The sequence below is a fragment of the Ipomoea nil genome, unplaced genomic scaffold (assembly GCF_001879475.1).
Source record: "Ipomoea nil cultivar Tokyo-kokei standard unplaced genomic scaffold, Asagao_1.1 scaffold0679, whole genome shotgun sequence".
Taxonomy (NCBI): domain Eukaryota; kingdom Viridiplantae; phylum Streptophyta; class Magnoliopsida; order Solanales; family Convolvulaceae; genus Ipomoea; species Ipomoea nil.
The window spans coordinates 311,019-328,053 of record NW_017617107.1 but is presented as its reverse complement, the minus strand read 5'-3'; the positions used below and the strand labels follow the sequence as shown (position 1 = coordinate 328,053).

The 17,035-nt window shown below is 37.6% G+C and overlaps 3 protein-coding genes across 5 annotated transcripts; 2 read left to right on the top strand and 1 right to left on the bottom strand.

The window, feature by feature from the left end:
• The first annotated feature begins 225 nt into the window (after positions 1 to 225).
• On the top strand, positions 226 to 5,280 carry LOC109175002 (serine/threonine-protein kinase CDL1). Of its 2 annotated transcripts, none has more exons than XM_019324263.1 (5): positions 226 to 723; positions 1,472 to 1,675; positions 2,163 to 2,348; positions 3,734 to 4,125; positions 4,225 to 5,280. In XM_019324263.1, the coding sequence occupies exons 1-5, from the start codon at positions 594 to 596 to the stop codon at positions 4,852 to 4,854; spliced, it is 1,542 nt and encodes a 513-aa protein (XP_019179808.1). In that variant the 5' UTR covers positions 226 to 593; the 3' UTR covers positions 4,855 to 5,280. The 2 variants fall into 2 exon arrangements, with proteins under 2 accessions (XP_019179808.1, XP_019179807.1); XM_019324262.1 differs by having other exon boundaries at positions 228 to 723; positions 1,472 to 1,671; positions 2,159 to 2,348.
• A 106-nt stretch (positions 5,281 to 5,386) lies between these two features.
• On the bottom strand, positions 5,387 to 11,935 carry LOC109175001 (ISWI chromatin-remodeling complex ATPase CHR11-like). The gene is made up of 24 exons (XM_019324261.1): positions 11,626 to 11,935; positions 11,004 to 11,132; positions 10,816 to 10,919; positions 10,551 to 10,657; positions 10,115 to 10,212; positions 9,828 to 10,007; positions 9,528 to 9,749; positions 9,173 to 9,307; positions 8,667 to 8,949; positions 8,512 to 8,585; positions 8,196 to 8,416; positions 8,024 to 8,111; positions 7,851 to 7,944; positions 7,576 to 7,764; positions 7,454 to 7,485; positions 7,295 to 7,371; positions 7,131 to 7,220; positions 6,968 to 7,037; positions 6,821 to 6,875; positions 6,694 to 6,752; positions 6,452 to 6,617; positions 6,182 to 6,360; positions 5,869 to 6,084; positions 5,387 to 5,767 (listed from the first exon to the last, which is right to left on the bottom strand). Exons 1-24 carry the CDS (start codon positions 11,842 to 11,844, stop codon positions 5,642 to 5,644), a joined length of 3,213 nt encoding a protein of 1,070 aa, XP_019179806.1. The 5' UTR covers positions 11,845 to 11,935; the 3' UTR covers positions 5,387 to 5,641.
• A 938-nt stretch (positions 11,936 to 12,873) lies between these two features.
• LOC109175004 (probable feruloyl esterase A) lies at positions 12,874 to 16,960 on the top strand. Of its 2 annotated transcripts, none has more exons than XM_019324267.1 (11): positions 12,874 to 13,030; positions 13,173 to 13,247; positions 14,201 to 14,286; positions 14,427 to 14,492; positions 14,602 to 14,649; positions 14,727 to 14,794; positions 14,884 to 14,956; positions 15,047 to 15,208; positions 15,379 to 15,573; positions 16,071 to 16,159; positions 16,555 to 16,960. In XM_019324267.1, exons 2-11 carry the CDS (start codon positions 13,181 to 13,183, stop codon positions 16,766 to 16,768), a joined length of 1,068 nt encoding a protein of 355 aa, XP_019179812.1. In that variant the 5' UTR covers positions 12,874 to 13,030; positions 13,173 to 13,180; the 3' UTR covers positions 16,769 to 16,960. The 2 variants fall into 2 exon arrangements, with proteins under 2 accessions (XP_019179812.1, XP_019179813.1); XM_019324268.1 differs by having other exon boundaries at positions 12,882 to 13,030; positions 13,164 to 13,247.
• The last annotated feature ends 75 nt before the right edge of the window (positions 16,961 to 17,035 follow it).

Here is a 17,035-nt window from a genome sequence, read left to right as displayed (position 1 = left end):
AAATTAATAATATTATTATGAGTCTAAAATTGTGGTTAATTACAGTAGGGTCCCGTGTGAATTAAAGCAAAACCCAGAGAAGATAGTAGTGAACAAGAGTCAAGATTATTCACCTAAAACGCTTTCACCTATTAAAGGATTGTAAATTGTTATTCCCTTTTTTGACCTTTTTTTCTTCATACTCTTTTTTAGTCAGAAAAATATATATAATACCCTTATATGTAATTTCCGAAATAATTTTACTTTTTTAATTTTGTTTGCCTTTCTTTCTTACCTTGTCTTGAGCCATCAGTTTCTAGGATTTGTTGATCTGCTTTGTTTGTGTGTAAGAAGGGTGAACTTCTGATCTTTGCTCTTCACTTCATTTTGGGGTCGCTGCTCTGTGGGTTATGGCTAAAAATCTCAGCTTTAGTATCATAGAGAGGTAAAATTGGGGTTTTTTTTTTTGTTTTTTCTCAGATGGGTTTTCTTGGAAAGGAGAAGAAGGGAAGCTGTTGGAGGTGAAGGAGGGACTGGGAGTAGTGATATAGGCCTTGTATGTATAGGTGAGCTTGTGGGGTGGGTGGGTTTGGCTTGATTTGTGTAGATTCGATATGGGTGGGTGTTTCCCATGCTTTGGATCATCAAACAAGGATGGGAATGGGGTGAAAGAAGTGGGTAAGAAGGAGTCTTTCAAGGATGGTTCTGCTGCACAGCCTAATCATGTCAACAAGCTTAGTGCAGGTTTGTTCTCACTTCTCCAGATTGTTTTTTCTCTTCATATGTAAGTTTTTTTCTTTTTCTTTTTCTTCTTGAGAATGCTTTGGACTGTTGAATTCTAGTACTGTGCTGAAGTTTTCTGTGATGGGATTCTTTTTGGCAATTGTGTTAGTGGTTGATCTGAGTGTTTTGATCATTTGCCTCATGGGATTTGAGCTGTTGATCAAGAATTGATTTTTTTCTCCCATATTTCCTTCTTTTTTTCCTCTCATTGTAGCCCTGCTATAACACTAATGTAGCTGATAGATCTGTGAAATCTTTTAGCAGTCTAGAAATTCTTTGCCCTGTAATTGTTTGAGCAATGACAAAATTCCAGTGTACTACATGAAATGAGATGTTAATAAATCCATTGACTTCAGGGAAGGAAACCATAGAGAATGGTGACTTGGCAATATGAATTCTTAGTCTTCAAAAATCACAAAATAGCATGAGTTTACTCTAAAGTAGAATCAATAGGATTTTTGTGTGATTAGACTTGTATTTGAGTAGGGAGCAAAGTTTTTAGAAACAGATACAGAGATACTTAACAGGAGGGGCATTGCTAATTATTGGAATTGACCTTAATTCTATGGTTTTAGAGATTTTAAACGTTGATATTTTACGGTTTTACCTCAGTACCATGACACTGTTATTCCTGGTATGCAAGATAATACTAAATATCATTAGCCATTCCAGTGATATGACTTTTTTTTTTTTTTTTAAATTTGTGCAGAAAAGTCTAAATCTCGGAATAGTAATGATTCCAAGAAAGAAACAGCTATTGCAAAAGATGGTTCCACAGCGAATATTGCTGCGCAGACATTTACATTCCGTGAGCTTGCTGTTGCAACGAAGAACTTTAGGCCAGAGTGTTTGCTCGGTGAAGGTGGTTTTGGACGTGTTTATAAAGGTCGGTTAGAAAGCACTGGACAGGTGGGTACCCTTTACTGAAACTCAACTATGCAAGAACATATTAAATGACCTTTGCAATATTTAGGTTATGGATTTTGTGTGAGGGGTTAACTATATGTGCAATTGAAGCATCTGCTCCATCTCAACTAAAAGCATAAGCTAATAGCTGAATTGCATTGCACATTTATGTTTATATATGCTCAACACGCTCCCTCACGTGTGCGGGCCAATTACTTTTTGATGGGCTCCAAGCAATATGTGGACCATATTTATACGCTTAGATTCGAAACCATGACCTTTGGCATGGGGTTGGCTCTGATACCAAATTGAAGCATGTGCTCCACCTCAACTAGAAGACTAAGCTGATAGTTGAATTGCACATTTATGTTTATATATGCTCAACATGTGCTTCTCACTTGATTCTTAGGCTTAGTCTTGGAATTCTAGTGATTCTTTATCATTTTCACGTCAGTGATATCTATTCGGGTCACAATGGTTACATGTGCAGGTAGTGGCCGTTAAACAGCTTGATCGGAATGGTCTTCAAGGGAACAGAGAGTTTTTGGTGGAGGTTCTAATGCTTAGCCTCTTACATCATCCAAATCTCGTCAACTTGATAGGTTATTGTGCAGATGGGGACCAACGGCTCCTTGTTTATGAGTTTATGCCTTTGGGTTCTCTCGAGGATCATTTGCACGGTTAGATTGTCTCCCACCTTCTGATAATTTTTTTAAAAAACTTATTCTTCCATGCAACCTGTAATTGTAAGTTGGACACCAAGTGATAAAAACAAAGGATAATATATGCAATATAGCCAAACATTGCAAATTGAAAATGCTGCATTTTTAAGTTCAGAAAGGACACAGGAAATTTTTTCAAATATTCTGAATGTACTATACTTTGTTTTGTATGATCACATGTTAACTTTTGTTAATGAAGTATGCCCTTTTGTTTTAATACTAATAATAATAATAATAATAATTACACGATGGTTATGAAATAAAGAAATATACGAGATGAGTGCAATTCCTATTCTTCATATGGCTATATATCCAAACTCTGTGCACTGTTATTCTCTTTGGTAAATATGGTTTTGTGACTGTTTAGTCGGTTGGAGTGCGTGATTTCTTCTAGAACTGATTTGCATATGCACAATAGAAGAGATCTTAGAGGAACCTTATGCCTGGTATAGGATGTCTAGAATCACAGGCACGGTTTCCTTGAGTTAAAATTCAATATTTCTTTTGGACTATAGCTTGTATTTTTTATTTTTTTTTGGTACAACTAAGGGGGTTGGGGATTGAACCATTGACATTGTTAGACATTATACATGGTAGGAATATATTCAACATGATATTCGGGATTACTGTGCATATTCTTAGGGATTTAATTCCGATCCTTACCTTAGTATATATCTTCTTGTATATATATGTGTATTCTTGTGTCTGAAATATATGAAAAACATATGGAGTTCTTCATTTGACAGACATCATAATCTAAAGTCAAAGTCAAAGACGGGTGCCACTTGGGGGCAACCTTGCCAAGTTGGTCAAGTTGATGACTTGGTAACCTCAAGGTTACGAGTTCAATTCGCCGCGGAAGCGGCCTATTGGCCTTCTTGGTTTGAGCCAGTCAGCTATAGGTAACCTAGATTGGTTTACCTCCTTGTAATCATTTGCCAGCTAGGGTCACAAGGCGGGGTTTACCCAGTGTGCACCCTCGGGTAGTGGTTGTGGGTTTCCCTCGTCATCCAAAATAAAGATTTATGCCACTTGACCACAAGGTCTTGGGCGGACTATAGCTTGTATATGGGAAAACATTTGTTACACTGATTTTTTGATGTTTGAGCACGGCAACCATCAAAATGTATTTTATCGAAGTCAAATCTGCAAACTCTTTTGTGGTAGGATATCATCTCAATTGTATGAGATGTTTGAGCACGGCAATCATTCTTGCATTTGAATCCCGCATTTTTGTCATCCTTACCTTGTTATTTGGTTTTTAAGGAGTTAAAGTTGGATTTTGTGTTTATAATAAGTATTGTTTGAAGCTTGGTTTTAACTCCATGTGGAACACTTGTCAGATCTTCCTCCGGATAAAGAACCGTTGGACTGGAACACAAGGATGAAAATTGCTGCGGGTGCAGCAAAGGGATTGGAGTATTTGCATGACAAAGCCAACCCTCCTGTAATATATAGAGATTTAAAATCTTCCAACATACTTCTTGATGAAGGGTATCACCCGAAGCTGTCGGATTTTGGGCTTGCAAAACTAGGCCCCGTTGGTGATAAGACTCATGTGTCTACACGCGTGATGGGCACGTATGGTTACTGTGCTCCCGAGTATGCTATGACTGGTCAGCTGACTTTGAAGTCCGATGTTTATAGTTTTGGGGTTGTCTTCCTCGAACTCATTACGGGGCGCAAGGCTATTGATAACACGAGGGCTCCGGGAGAACACAATCTCGTTGCGTGGGTATGTTAATGTGTAGAGAGCCATTGTTTAAATTAAATCTTGGTTGGTGTGTATTGAACAAGACAAGAAATAATTTTTGTTTTTTGTGTGTGTTTTTAGGCTCGGCCACTATTCAAAGATAGGAGGAAGTTCCCGAAAATGGCTGATCCGCTACTGCAAGGGCGGTATCCTATGCGGGGACTTTACCAAGCGCTAGCTGTGGCAGCCATGTGCTTACAGGAACAAGCTGCAACGAGGCCTTTGATTGGAGATGTGGTGACGGCTTTGACTTATCTAGCCTCCCAAACTTATGACCCTAATGCAGGGAGCGGGCAGAGTAACAGAGTTGGTCCATCTACCCCTCGGAGCAGGGAGGATAGACGAACCATGTCTGATGGAGTGCACAGCCTAGATGATCCGGGGCACGGTGGTTACCACGGCTCTCCTTCCGTGCATAAGAATTCTCCTGACTACAGGAGAAGAGATTCTGGGAGGGATTACAATAATACGGGTGCGGAGTTGAGAAGGATTGAGACGGGAGGGGGTTCTGCTCGGAAATGGGGGTTGGATGAATCAGAACGGCCTGATTCTCAAAGAGACAGCCCCTTGAGTGCAGGTAGAGGGAAAGATACTCCAAGGAACCGGGACCTTGAGAGAGAACGGGCAGTTGCGTTGGCGAAAGTATGGGGGGAGAATTGGCGGGATAGAAAGAAGGCAAACAATGCGAGTTTTGACGGTACGAATGATTGAAGGGGGAGAAGATGGAAGTTAGGTATTGAGAGAGGAAGTCGGAAGTCGTCACACAATGCATTGTTAATTGAGTGTTGATGGAAATAATATTATCCAACTTTCGGTATTGTTGTGGGTTTGAACTGAAACTGGAACTGGATGGTTGAGTTATGGTGAAAGAGAAGACTGTAAAGTAGGAGGAGGATATGCATTGATGTATTTGAGGTGGTGGGCGATTGCAGACACAAATTCAAGAATACACATATGCGCATGCATGCTTGCTTGCTATGTATTTAGGGTTGGTTACCAAAAGAGAAGAAGATGATGGGAAGAAATCTTTTATTTTATTTTATTTTGCTTGTCTTTTTTTTTTTTATTGTTAATTGCTTTCTTTGACTCACTCCTGTCCTGTTTTAGGTTTGTTCATGGTTTTTATCTTTTTGTTGCTTGCATGCATACAAGCATTTTACCTCTCCCCTCCCCTCCCCAATCACTAGCGCCATGGAAAATTGATCTATCTATCCTCAAATCATCAAAACCAGAATATTTGATAATAAAACATCTGTAATAAAATATTACTATATAATATATAGTCAATGACAGTTAGTTAATGACAACAAAATTGGCCTTACACCAAAAATGCTACTAGAGAATAGGAGATGCATTTAAACAAGAGATAATTGTATTGTATTGTACCCCATTAATGTCATCAAGTCTTCTAAAATGTACAAAAATCATTAGTTTTAAGTGTAAGGCCCGCCCCGCCCAAGGATCCATCCAGCAAAAAGAATTTCACTTTCACCATCAATCATTTCCTCTTCCTTCCCGAGTTGACATAGTCATCCATTGATGATTGTTTCCGCTTCTTTGTTGAAGTAGGAGGGCTCTCTGCAGCTTGCCTTGCTGACGCCCGCTTTGATGGCGTATTATTCATCTGCGTGAGTTTTGACAAGGGAAAAACACAACATATAAGATAAGTAGGATCATACACATCATAAAGTAAAGTAGTGTGTAGTGCACAATATCCAACCCAACCTTGGCAAGTTTCTTTTCCTTGCGGGCTTGCCTCTCCCTCTCATCAAATTCTTGGTTTTCCTTCTCAATCAGCCGAATAAGTGTATCACATCTCCTTGCCAATTCCTGGGCAGTTCGAGACTTGACAAACCAATCAAAACGAAACAAAGTTGATGTGCGGAAAGCTGCTTTCAAGTCATCCCAGTTTCCATACCCTATCTTGTGAACCATGCACACCTGGGGGTTGGGCGGGGGAGGTAAACATCATCAATCAAAATTATCCAACACTATTTCAATATGGAACAACAACATACCTCTGCGAACATAAACTTACCATAAAACGATCACATTCCTCATTGTAAAACTTGCCCTTGTTCTGACCATATTGGATTTTTAACTCCAACCATGGGTTCTTGTAACGATCCAATTTTTTCCCAATTGCTTTCATGATCTCATCTCTCCGGGAAATTCTGGCCTCTCCTCTCTCAATGTTCTTGATGATCCTATCATAATCTGGGGGAAATATAGACATTAAATCAAAACTTGATCGAACTAGTGTGTCAGAAACACATATACTAAACCAGGATTAAACAGATTCTTTTACCATTTAATTCTTTGTATCTCTCTTTGAAAATTTTAGCGTATCTTTCAACTTCCTCCTCTGTTTTCCCTTCCATTTCCGTAGCAATACTTTTTATATCATTACGGCCATATTTCTCACAGGCCCTGATGAAAGTATTGAAGTCTCTTCTGCTCCATGTTGAAAATCCCTACACAAAACAAGTGTCCCAAGTCAGCTGGTGGAAACACAACTTTAATTCAATCATCAAATATGAATTCACTTGCCTGTTCCAAGAGGCGTTCTTTCTCTTCCTGTTCTTCAGCAGTCAAAGGTTCTCCCACATCTGGCAAGAAATCATTGGTTAGGAAACAAAGGACTGGTGGTTAACATACCTTATTTTGTTAAACATACCTTCTGCTTCCTCCATATCTATTGTGTCTTTCAATTGGTTCTTCTGATGTGTTTGCTGCAATCAACAAACATAATGAGTCAGCATGGCAAAGAGGGGGTGAGGTGGGCATTAAGTAGTTAATTGAAATGGAGAGAACCATGACCCACCATGAGGTAGCGAACTTCCTTCTCAAACAGCTCACTTAGTCTCTGTGTGTTAAAGAACTGGAAGTCATGCCTGCAAGACACATAGAAAGTAGAAGAAAATTAAAAGGTATAGGTCCAAGTAGATAAAATAATCTAAAATAACATATCACAGGGAGGTGCCTACAACTGAGGCATGCGAGGAATTCGAGGCTCTTTGGGTCTTGCAGGACCATTCTGTCGCATTGTTTGCTTGAAATATTCCGACTCCGAGTAACTATTGACAAAGAGAAGGGTCAAAAATCATTCAACAAAAAGATAATTTTATTAGTCAGCTGGCAATTAGCATACTTGCGCTTTCGCTCTCTTCTTGGTGGCTCAATCCAATTTTCACTGGCAATCTTCTTAAAATCAACCTTATTTTCATCCTTCATCAGCAACAAGTAAATATCAGAAATGGCAGCATCAGAAAAAGAACCCCAAAAAACAAAAGATCATAGACCAACTAACCTTTTCATCATCAAAGTCATAGATATCAGCAGCTGCATAAAATGAGATCTAGATTAGCCCAGAGAGAGAAATAGAGAGGGGAGAGAGGGGAAAAAAAAAAAAAAAAAAAAAAGATAGCATACGGTCATCCATCTTAAACTTGATAGCATCTTCTGTAAACTTCTTCATCTTGGCATCAAGTTCAGCTGTAGCCTCTTCTCCTTTAGCAATGATCCTATCTATATCTTCATCTGTGATTGTGCTATCCTTGGAACTGAAAACCATCTCAGCACCAAACCTCACCATCTGCAGTAGCTCATCCTTATTTACAGCTGCAGTGAGTCAAACCAAGGATCCAAATTAGTTATTACAGATCACAGCTATATATCAAAAATGGCAAAACCATGAGAAACCTTACCTTTTTGCTCTGCCAGCCTTCCTTGCTGGATAACCAAAGCATCAAGTGCAAGCTTCTTATAAGCTCTTTCAATCACCTTTTCCTCAATAGTATACTGCTCATAGAATTATAATTTAAAAATATTAATTTATGTCCATGCTGAGTTAAAATATTAAAGATAAAACTGAACAAACCTCAGTGCAAAAACGGAACACTTGAACTTCCTTCTTCTGACCAATCCTATGAGCACGATCCTGAGCTTGCAAATCAACCTGTGGATTCCTGCAATGTTGGTGAACACAATACCATCGGGTTATAAAACTAATAGCATCCAGTGCCAGAAATATGAAATGTTGAATATCCTACCAATCACTGTCGTAAAGTATCACAATATCGGCAGTCGCCAGATTGATTCCGAGACCCCCAGCCCTAGTTGATAACAAGAACGCAAATTTCTCACTTCCTGGCTTGTTAAAGACTTCAATGGAAGCATCACGATCCTCCCCACCAGTATTTCCGTCAATCCGGCAATATTGATGACCACGGTACATTAAGTAGTCTTCAAGAATGTCTAAAAGTCTGGTCATCTGCATTTTACAAGATAAGAGGAAATTGCTCGGTCAATACCACGCCATAAAAGTTTATAAAAGGGAACAATAATATCATTTATAGATCTGAAGACCTGTGAAAATATTAACACCCTTGAACCACGCTCCTTTAGTTTTGGAAGCAGCTTATCCAGAAGAACCATTTTGCCTACAATAAATAAAGGAAAGCAACAGCTTCAGCAATCAATTGTAAGATCAACAGTCTAATATATATACATTGAAACATTACCAGCATTCTCTACCAGATGATCTCCCGTAGTATAAGGAGGTCCTGGTTCAGCACCTTGGAACAGATATGGATGATTGCAGCATTTCCGCAGTTGCATGGCTATATTTAGAAGACGCTTGCGCTCTCCACCAGAATTAACAACTTCTAGATCTTTTTGCAACAAAGCTTTATAATATTGCTTCTGCATCTGGGACATACCAACCTTGAGGATTGTTTCCTTCTTTGGAGGAAGACCTTTCTCAACATCAGACTTCAGTCTCCTGAGAAGAAACGGTCGAAGGACCTTGTTTGGACAAGTCAAAACAAATTAGTAGACAGAACCAAAAATCTGTAATGCGTTAATTAATATCTTTCTATGACAAACTTGAGATAGCAAACACACTGTACAGGCACAAGCTTGTTTAGCAAGGAAAATCAGACATTTGAAGTACTTAATTAAAAAGATTCTCCCCTATAACCAAAAAAAATGTCATATTATACCATGTGGCACATCCTACACAAAATACCTTGTGAAGCTGTTGGACAACCTCCTGCTGGTCATTTTCACCAGAAATTTGAAACCATTCATCAAAAGTTTCTGCAGAGCTGAAGATTTCTGGGAGCAAAAAGTTGAGAAGAGCCCATAGTTCATGAAGATTATTCTGCATATAGATCGTGTCATCAAAATCCACCTCAGTCAAAGAGCTGAGATTATGAACAGTTTTAACAAACACACCCAAATTACAAGATTCATTAATTGCATTAAAATAGAGGAAACAAACTGCCTTATAACAAAGTACCTAAGCTTTTCTTCCCTACTTCAAACTCAACCATTTATATTATGCAATGGCATAGAAACTTTAGAATAGAAATAAAATTTACCTGCAGAGGTGTCCCTGTGATAAGAAGTCGATAATTAGTATTATAAATCCTCATTGTCTTTGACAGGAGAGAATTTTCATTTTTGATACGATGAGCTTCATCAATTATGATGTAGCGCCAACTAAAGCGACGAAGAGCAGACTTCTCTTTAATAACCATTTCAAAACTAGTGACACACACATCAAACTTTCCAGCAACAAGTAACTCCTCACGTATATACCTCTGAAAAGTAGGAGCAATTTTATAAGAACATTGAAAAATAATAGAGGAAGATGAAGCCTAAGCAATCTTAGAGGTTACCCTTTCATCTGGGTTTCCAAGAAATTTGACAGCACGCAAAACTGGACAGAAACGTTTTATTTCATTCATCCAGTTGCCAAGTGTAGATTTTGGAGCAACAACCATATGAGGGCCAGTTATTCCTCTAAATTCATGTAGGTATCCCATTAAGGAGATTGTTTGCAATGTTTTACCAAGCCCCTGAAACATTCAAAACCGTAAAACAAAGCTGGTTATACTAAAAAGGACATTTCATAATGCATAGACCACACTGAAGTGACATTGCCCAGATCAGTTTCCGAGCTTACCATTTCATCAGCAAGTATTCCATTTATGCCATTTTCATAGAGCCGTATAAGCCAGTTCAAACCAGCAAGTTGGTAGTCACGCATCTTTCCTTGAATACCTGTAGAAACAGAGAATCAGGACTTTATATGATGGCCTTACTTAGAAAACTTCAAGTATTACCTTGGATAAATATTACTCCGTATAAAATACAAATAAAAAGGATTTGACTATCCAATAAATGAACTTAGAGCTCGAAACAAAGCCCCCGTATACTGGCATCTCAGTAGTTTTAGGCAAGTTCAAGCCGTTCACTCTTTAATCAAATAACCATAAAAGCAACATATTACATATATTTGTGCAGAAAATATAGCAAGTCAATAAAAAACATAAAGCCACTACTTCAAAATGTAGAATATTTAATACTCCGTATATTATTTTTTAAAATATTATGCTTACAAGAGGGTTGTGCCACCAGCCGTGTATTTCCAGAAAGCCCATCTTCTTCATCTTTGAGATACTCCTCATCTTCTTCCTCTTCAGTCACTTTAGATGCATGGCGACCCCTACGGAAAGTCATTATTGCGAGGATTATGACAAAATATTTGGCAATTTAATGCTAACTATTTATGATTTCAATAAACCCATAGTCTATCAGTGAAATAAAATGGCCATTGAGAAGTTTGCAAATCAGAGTAGCTATAGAGAAAAGCATTGGTAATACCTTCCTTTTACTTTCTTCTGAGAAGGTTGATCCCCTTTTGCAAAATGAGCAAATAACTCTGTTTGCTGCAGGAGGTACTTGAGACGGCCCTTCCCTTTGTTGTTCTGCCACAGAAAGGACAAATTAATACATCTCTAAACTCAACACAACCTCACCTGCTATAGAAACAGCTGCTAAATATTACACACCATGTCAGCATCAATAGCCGCATTTTGTTCATCCAATATTTCTTGTATCTTATTTTTCTTAAGCCTCTGCATTTCTTTCAATCTGGCCTTTTCACGTTTCCCTGTTTCATTAGCTGCATCATCATCTTCCTGCAAGAATCACATTACATTAAATAACAAAAATTACTAGGGCTAAGCCTTACCAGTTCAGTTTACCAACAATTGCAATAAAACACTAATGAGACAAACTTGATCAGCTGTGGGGAACACAAAATGATTTACACTCTAACTATGAAAACTTAACCTGAATTTTCAGAAGCCTACAAGTTTTCCATCTACATTTCTAGAGCGTCATAAGAACTAAAATGACCTAAATATAGTAAGTTCATCTAAAACTAAATGCCTATTTTCACACAAAACTAAAAGTTCAAGTAAAGCAATTACATTTGCTAACCATGAGTATCTACTCGTCTACTGCGAAAATCATCAAAATAACAAACTACGAAAACATACAGTTGGAAATTCCAAAGAACTTCTCTCAAACAACCCTAAACACTTGAGATCTACCACAGTCCACTATCCCGCAGCAACAACTGAGCATCAAAGATAAAAGTAACGACAATACACAAATAAACACACTCACCTCGTTCTCCTCCTCCTCGTCCTCGTCAGCGGCGGCCTCGTCATTGTCTTCTTCCCCGTCCTGATCCTCCGCTTCCTCCGAGTCCTCCCCCGCTCTACCCACGACCTCGAGCTCCTCCTCGTCCACCTCGTCGGTAACTTGATCGTTAACTCGCTCGTCCTCCGAACTGTCCGATAAAGGTTCCGATGACGATGATTTGGATCTGGAGTGCTTCGCCATTTTGGCAATCGAGACAGAAAATGCGAGAGAATGTGGCTCCTTGTCGTTGCTGTTCCTTGAGTCCAGGGGATTTGTTAGCCTCTTAGGTCTGTGGCGTATTTATTATTTATGGATTTTCGGGTTTAATCGGTGACTGATTTACGCTTCCCGCCTTTTTGGTGAAAGATGCGATTCCCGCCATTGGGCCTGCTTTTATTGTTTTGGACACTTCTGCTACCTGGGCTGTACCCTAATGGGCTTTCTGGGCCTCACTTTCAGTCAAATCAAAGGAATATTATTACATTTCCAATTTTTTAGGCAAATTATTCCGTGGACCCGAGTTCAAAATACACAATTTACATATTGAATTTCACAATTCAAATTATGAACATTCGGTATGTAAATTGTGTATTTTGGACGCGAGTTCACCTTGACCTTACAAGGTAGACACAACCACACAAGGTCCATAGTATAACTATAATACAACATTGTTTTTTATTCGCCGATGGGAAATTAAATTGGGTATTAACTCATTTAAATATGCATTTCTTTATTTCTTTTTGTCAAACACCTTGTGCTCAGATGACATGTAGTGATCTCTCTTATATGGGAGACGTTATTGACTCTTTGTGTTTCAATAGATTGAGAAAGTATATTTGAACAGATATTACAATATAATAGAGTTAGTAACATTAAAAAAAAATCTTAACAAACGAACACGAACAACCTCCATTTGTTATTAGGCTGGTTACGAAACAAAGTAGTACCTTACATTCTTGCCTACCATATTAAAAAATAAAAAATAAAAAAAAAAATAAAGTTGATGTTATTAGTATCCGAATAAGCGAATACTACATGGGAATATTACTTTCCTATCCTCACGCCATCGGGTCACCAACCGGTCCAATTTCCACACAAACCCCATAAAAAGCTCAAAATTACTACCACTCGTAGAACAATCCTCTGTAAATAATTCCAACAATGGAGGGCAATTCCGGCAACCGATTTAGTGGCCCATCCTTTTCATTGGCTCTAGATAAACCTCATTAGAATTCAACCATGATTGAATAAATTTGTCCCTTTCGAATAAATAATTCTCGATAATCGTCGGCCGTTCTCCCCGTCGACCGTGCAACTTGCCGCCGGTGTACTGACATTTTGATAGCATCACAGTCCGGTGGCAATTGGAGCTCAGAATTTCCTTCAGGTGAGTTGAGCTCCTCAACCAATCTTGATTTTTCCTTTTTTTTTTTCTTTTGCTTTGAATTTTTCCGCTTAATTTGTGATGAATAATAATTTCAGGTATTAGAATTTTTGTGAATTATATCTTCTTTGTTCAATGTATGCAGATACATACATGGAAGGGAAAAAATGGTTAGAGGTGCTTATTTTAACATGCTTATTTGCATTTTCAACTGCTAGAGGTAATAATAATGAAAATTAATTTGAACTTCTCATGTTCTTTATATTTTTATTATTTTGGAAAGCATTTGAATTTCAACTTTGGTGCTCTGTGTTTTTGGCATGAATGATCTAGGTCTATCATCTATCTTTTTCAATGCACCATCCTTGAATTATATTTTCCCCCATGAATAAATAGTGATTAGCAGCTCCATCTTTGTATAGCTATTATATTTGGAAATGTCAATGACTTTATGGCTAGAGAAGTGGGTCTAAATTAAATTTTGACAGGTAGGAACTAGGAAGTGAATGTGATACACTTTAAAGATTTGTTACCAAGCATAATGGTGTGGTTTTGTTATTATTATTATTATAGAACATTAAGAAAAATATTTCTGGTAAGAGTGAGTGATGATGATGATGATAGATTGTATGATTTTTAATTCAGTTGTAATCTAATAATTAGTTCAAGACTTAAGAGTACAAAGTGCCAAGTACAAATAGCAAATAGCAAATAGCTAGAACAATAGAACATTTCAGCTGCTGATATTCCTATAAAGTGGATTTTGCTTTAAAAGGGTAAAGAAATAGAACAAGGAGAGAGTGATATAATATTCAACTTTTGTAATTCCTTTGTACTACAAGTAGAGAATAATGTTTGCAATCCAATGCTTTTGAGGATAAATAAACATTGATTTCACTTCAGCGATGATTGTCCACTCAAATATTCTCTACAGAAAATGCCTTTTGCTTGCGCTGTTGACTTTGGTTTGAGTAGTAAAGTAACACTTATAAAGGTGAAAGGGGAGGGGTGGGGGTGAAGTATGGCCTTAAGCTTTAAGTGTGTATGTTGGAATTCAATCATTCATCCATATTATTAAGGTTGTACTTTTTTCTGGATGGGTGAATATTGTTATTGATGATTAGCTATCAAAACAAATTTATATGTTGTTAATGACACTTACTTTTGGTACAGAACTCAAAGACAAAGCGAACCACAAGTATCGATCACCAGTTTACAATCACACACTAGCCACTATATTGGTGGAATATGCTTCGGCAGTAAGTGTTAACTTTGATTAAATTGAAAGATACTGATTTACACTTTATCCATTTCAAGTTTTCCTGTCATGTACTGGAATTTTCCTTTTTCATGTTAATATGCACCTATATCATGATTATTTATTACCTTTTACTTGCAGGTCTATATGAATGATGTGACAGAACTATTTACTTGGACATGCTCGAGATGTGATGGTTTAACCGAGGTATTGTATTTGATTATTGTTAAGAGTATTCAGCTTACAGGTGCAAAGTTTTGGAGTTGATTAGGTATATTATGCACTTGCGGACAATAATGGCTGTTTCTGCAAGCAGGGGTTTCAAATGATAGAGCTGATTGTTGATGTGCAGCACTGTCTGCAGGTATGTGCCATATAGCATAAAGCCAACTCGTATTTATAAGTCCTAGTTTAAGTTCTAATTGCTGGTATCTTGTGCAGGCATTTGTTGGAGTGGCTGAGAACCTTAATGCCGTTGTTGTTGCATTCAGAGGAACTCAGGAAAACAGGTTTCACTAGTGCTGTATATACTATTGTCCTGCAGCTACATTATATATGTGGTTCATGGGGTCACCATTTCTGATTCTTTTGATTACAGTATACAGAACTGGGTTCAAGACCTATATTGGAAGCAACTTGATATAAATTATCCTGGAATGGATGATGCAATGGTGATTGCCATATCAAATTTTCTTTTATAAAATACTATATGAAAAATTTATGTGAGGATACACATATATTCATGTTCTACAATCTGTCAGGTACACCATGGTTTCTACTCTGCTTATCACAATACAAGTCTACGGCCTGAAGTGCTAAACTCTGTGAAAGAAGCACTAGAGTTAAATGGAGATTATCAAATTATGGTGACAGGGCATTCAATGGGAGGAGCTATGGCTGCTTTTTGTGGACTAGATCTCACTGTAATTATTATCCAGAGCTTCAGTCTTTTGAAAATTATTTGTTATATTTTCATCATCTACATATTATGGTTTTCTCCATGCCTTTTACAGTTAATTCTTCTTTTACCATGTACCATATGTATACACTATTTTGTTGATGAATTTCTTTGTGGTGCATCAAATACTTTCAGGTCAATTATGGTTTTGAAAATGTTCAAGTCTTGACATTTGGACAACCTAGAATTGGCAATGCGGCTTTCGTTTCCTACTATAGCCAGTTTGTGCCTAATACTATTCGTGTTACACATGATCATGATATCGTTCCTCATTTGCCCCCATACTATCACTACTTTCCTAAAAAGACGTATCATCATTTCCCAAGAGAGGTAATGGGCTTGCTGGAATTGCTGACCTAAATTGTTTCTTTTATTCGTGAAAACCCCACATGAAATATTAGGCTGGTTAGCTATGATCCTATGAACATTAAAAATGTTGGTGCTTTATTGACAGACTTTTTATAAGGGCTTATAAAAACAGATAATTATCAAATTTACTTGAGAATGACACAAAATGATGGAGATGAATTGTTTAGTTGCTCGAGTTCTTTCTACATTCTGATCAATCTTGTTATTTCAATCAAATTTCCCAGCAGTGAATTCTTATTTGAGCTGTTGACTTTGTTTGGCTCTGATATTTTCTATGCAATCACTGAAAGCTGGCTTTTGTGTAGGTTATTATGCCTTATAGTTTGATGCCCTTGTCTCTTAGTGTCTGCCTAACATTGATCATGAAAATTAACCTAGAGTCTTAAAGAAAATTAGCTATAATTTTCCTTCTAATTTGTGGCATTTCTCGTTAAGCAATGAATTTTCTGATATTGTAGGTCTGGCTGTATAACATTTGTCTGGGAAGTTTAGTTTATCCAGTTGAGAAGGTTTGTGATGGTTCCGGGGAAGACTCAAGTTGCAGCAGGTAAGATTTCTCTTACACGTAATTTATGGGGGTGTTCAAGAGGATGAAACCACATTGTAATAAATGCACTTAAACCATCACTCCCCCACAAGTATTGAACACATCGAGGAGAAAATTGGTTTGTTGAGCATATAGCTATTAATGTGCAATCCAACTATTAGCTTAGGCTTTTAGTTGAGATGGAGCACATGCTTCAATTTGGTATCAGAGCCAGACCAACGGTCATGAGTTCGAATCTCAGCCACCCATAAGCGACTATGGTCCACGTGTTGCTTGGAACCTTCCAACTATTAGCTTTGCTTCAATTGCACTGAAATGTCTTTTAGCCAGAGGATAATTATTTAAACTGGTCAGATTTCTCAAGAGTGCTACTCATCACTGGAAAAACCTTTCAGGTCAGTGTCGGGGAACAGCATTTCAGATCACCTGACATACTATGGTGTTCAACTAGGATGCGAGGAATCAGCATCGTGTAAATTCTTTATGGATCCTCGTGTTTCCTCTTACGGGACTCAAGATCGTAATGGAAATATTGTTTTACATAGAGATATTTCTGCCTCTGTGTTAATGATGAACTCAAAATCCACTAAACAGAGTGTATCTTTGTAACTATAGATACAAAGTTGCCCTTATGGAAATTAGTTGTCTTTCTTTGAGGCATGCAGTTTGAAAATGTATAATAGCCTGTGAATGATGCTGCTGAGCCCAAACTGGAAAGCTTATACTGTTCTTTGTATATGTACCACAACTTTTCACCATGTAAATAACATTACTTTTTTACTGTCCCATTAGTGTCAAAAACATGTTTTTGAGCTTCTTTCATCTACATTATTTGTGATTAGTGTTGTAAACACTACAAGTTAATTATATAGCTTG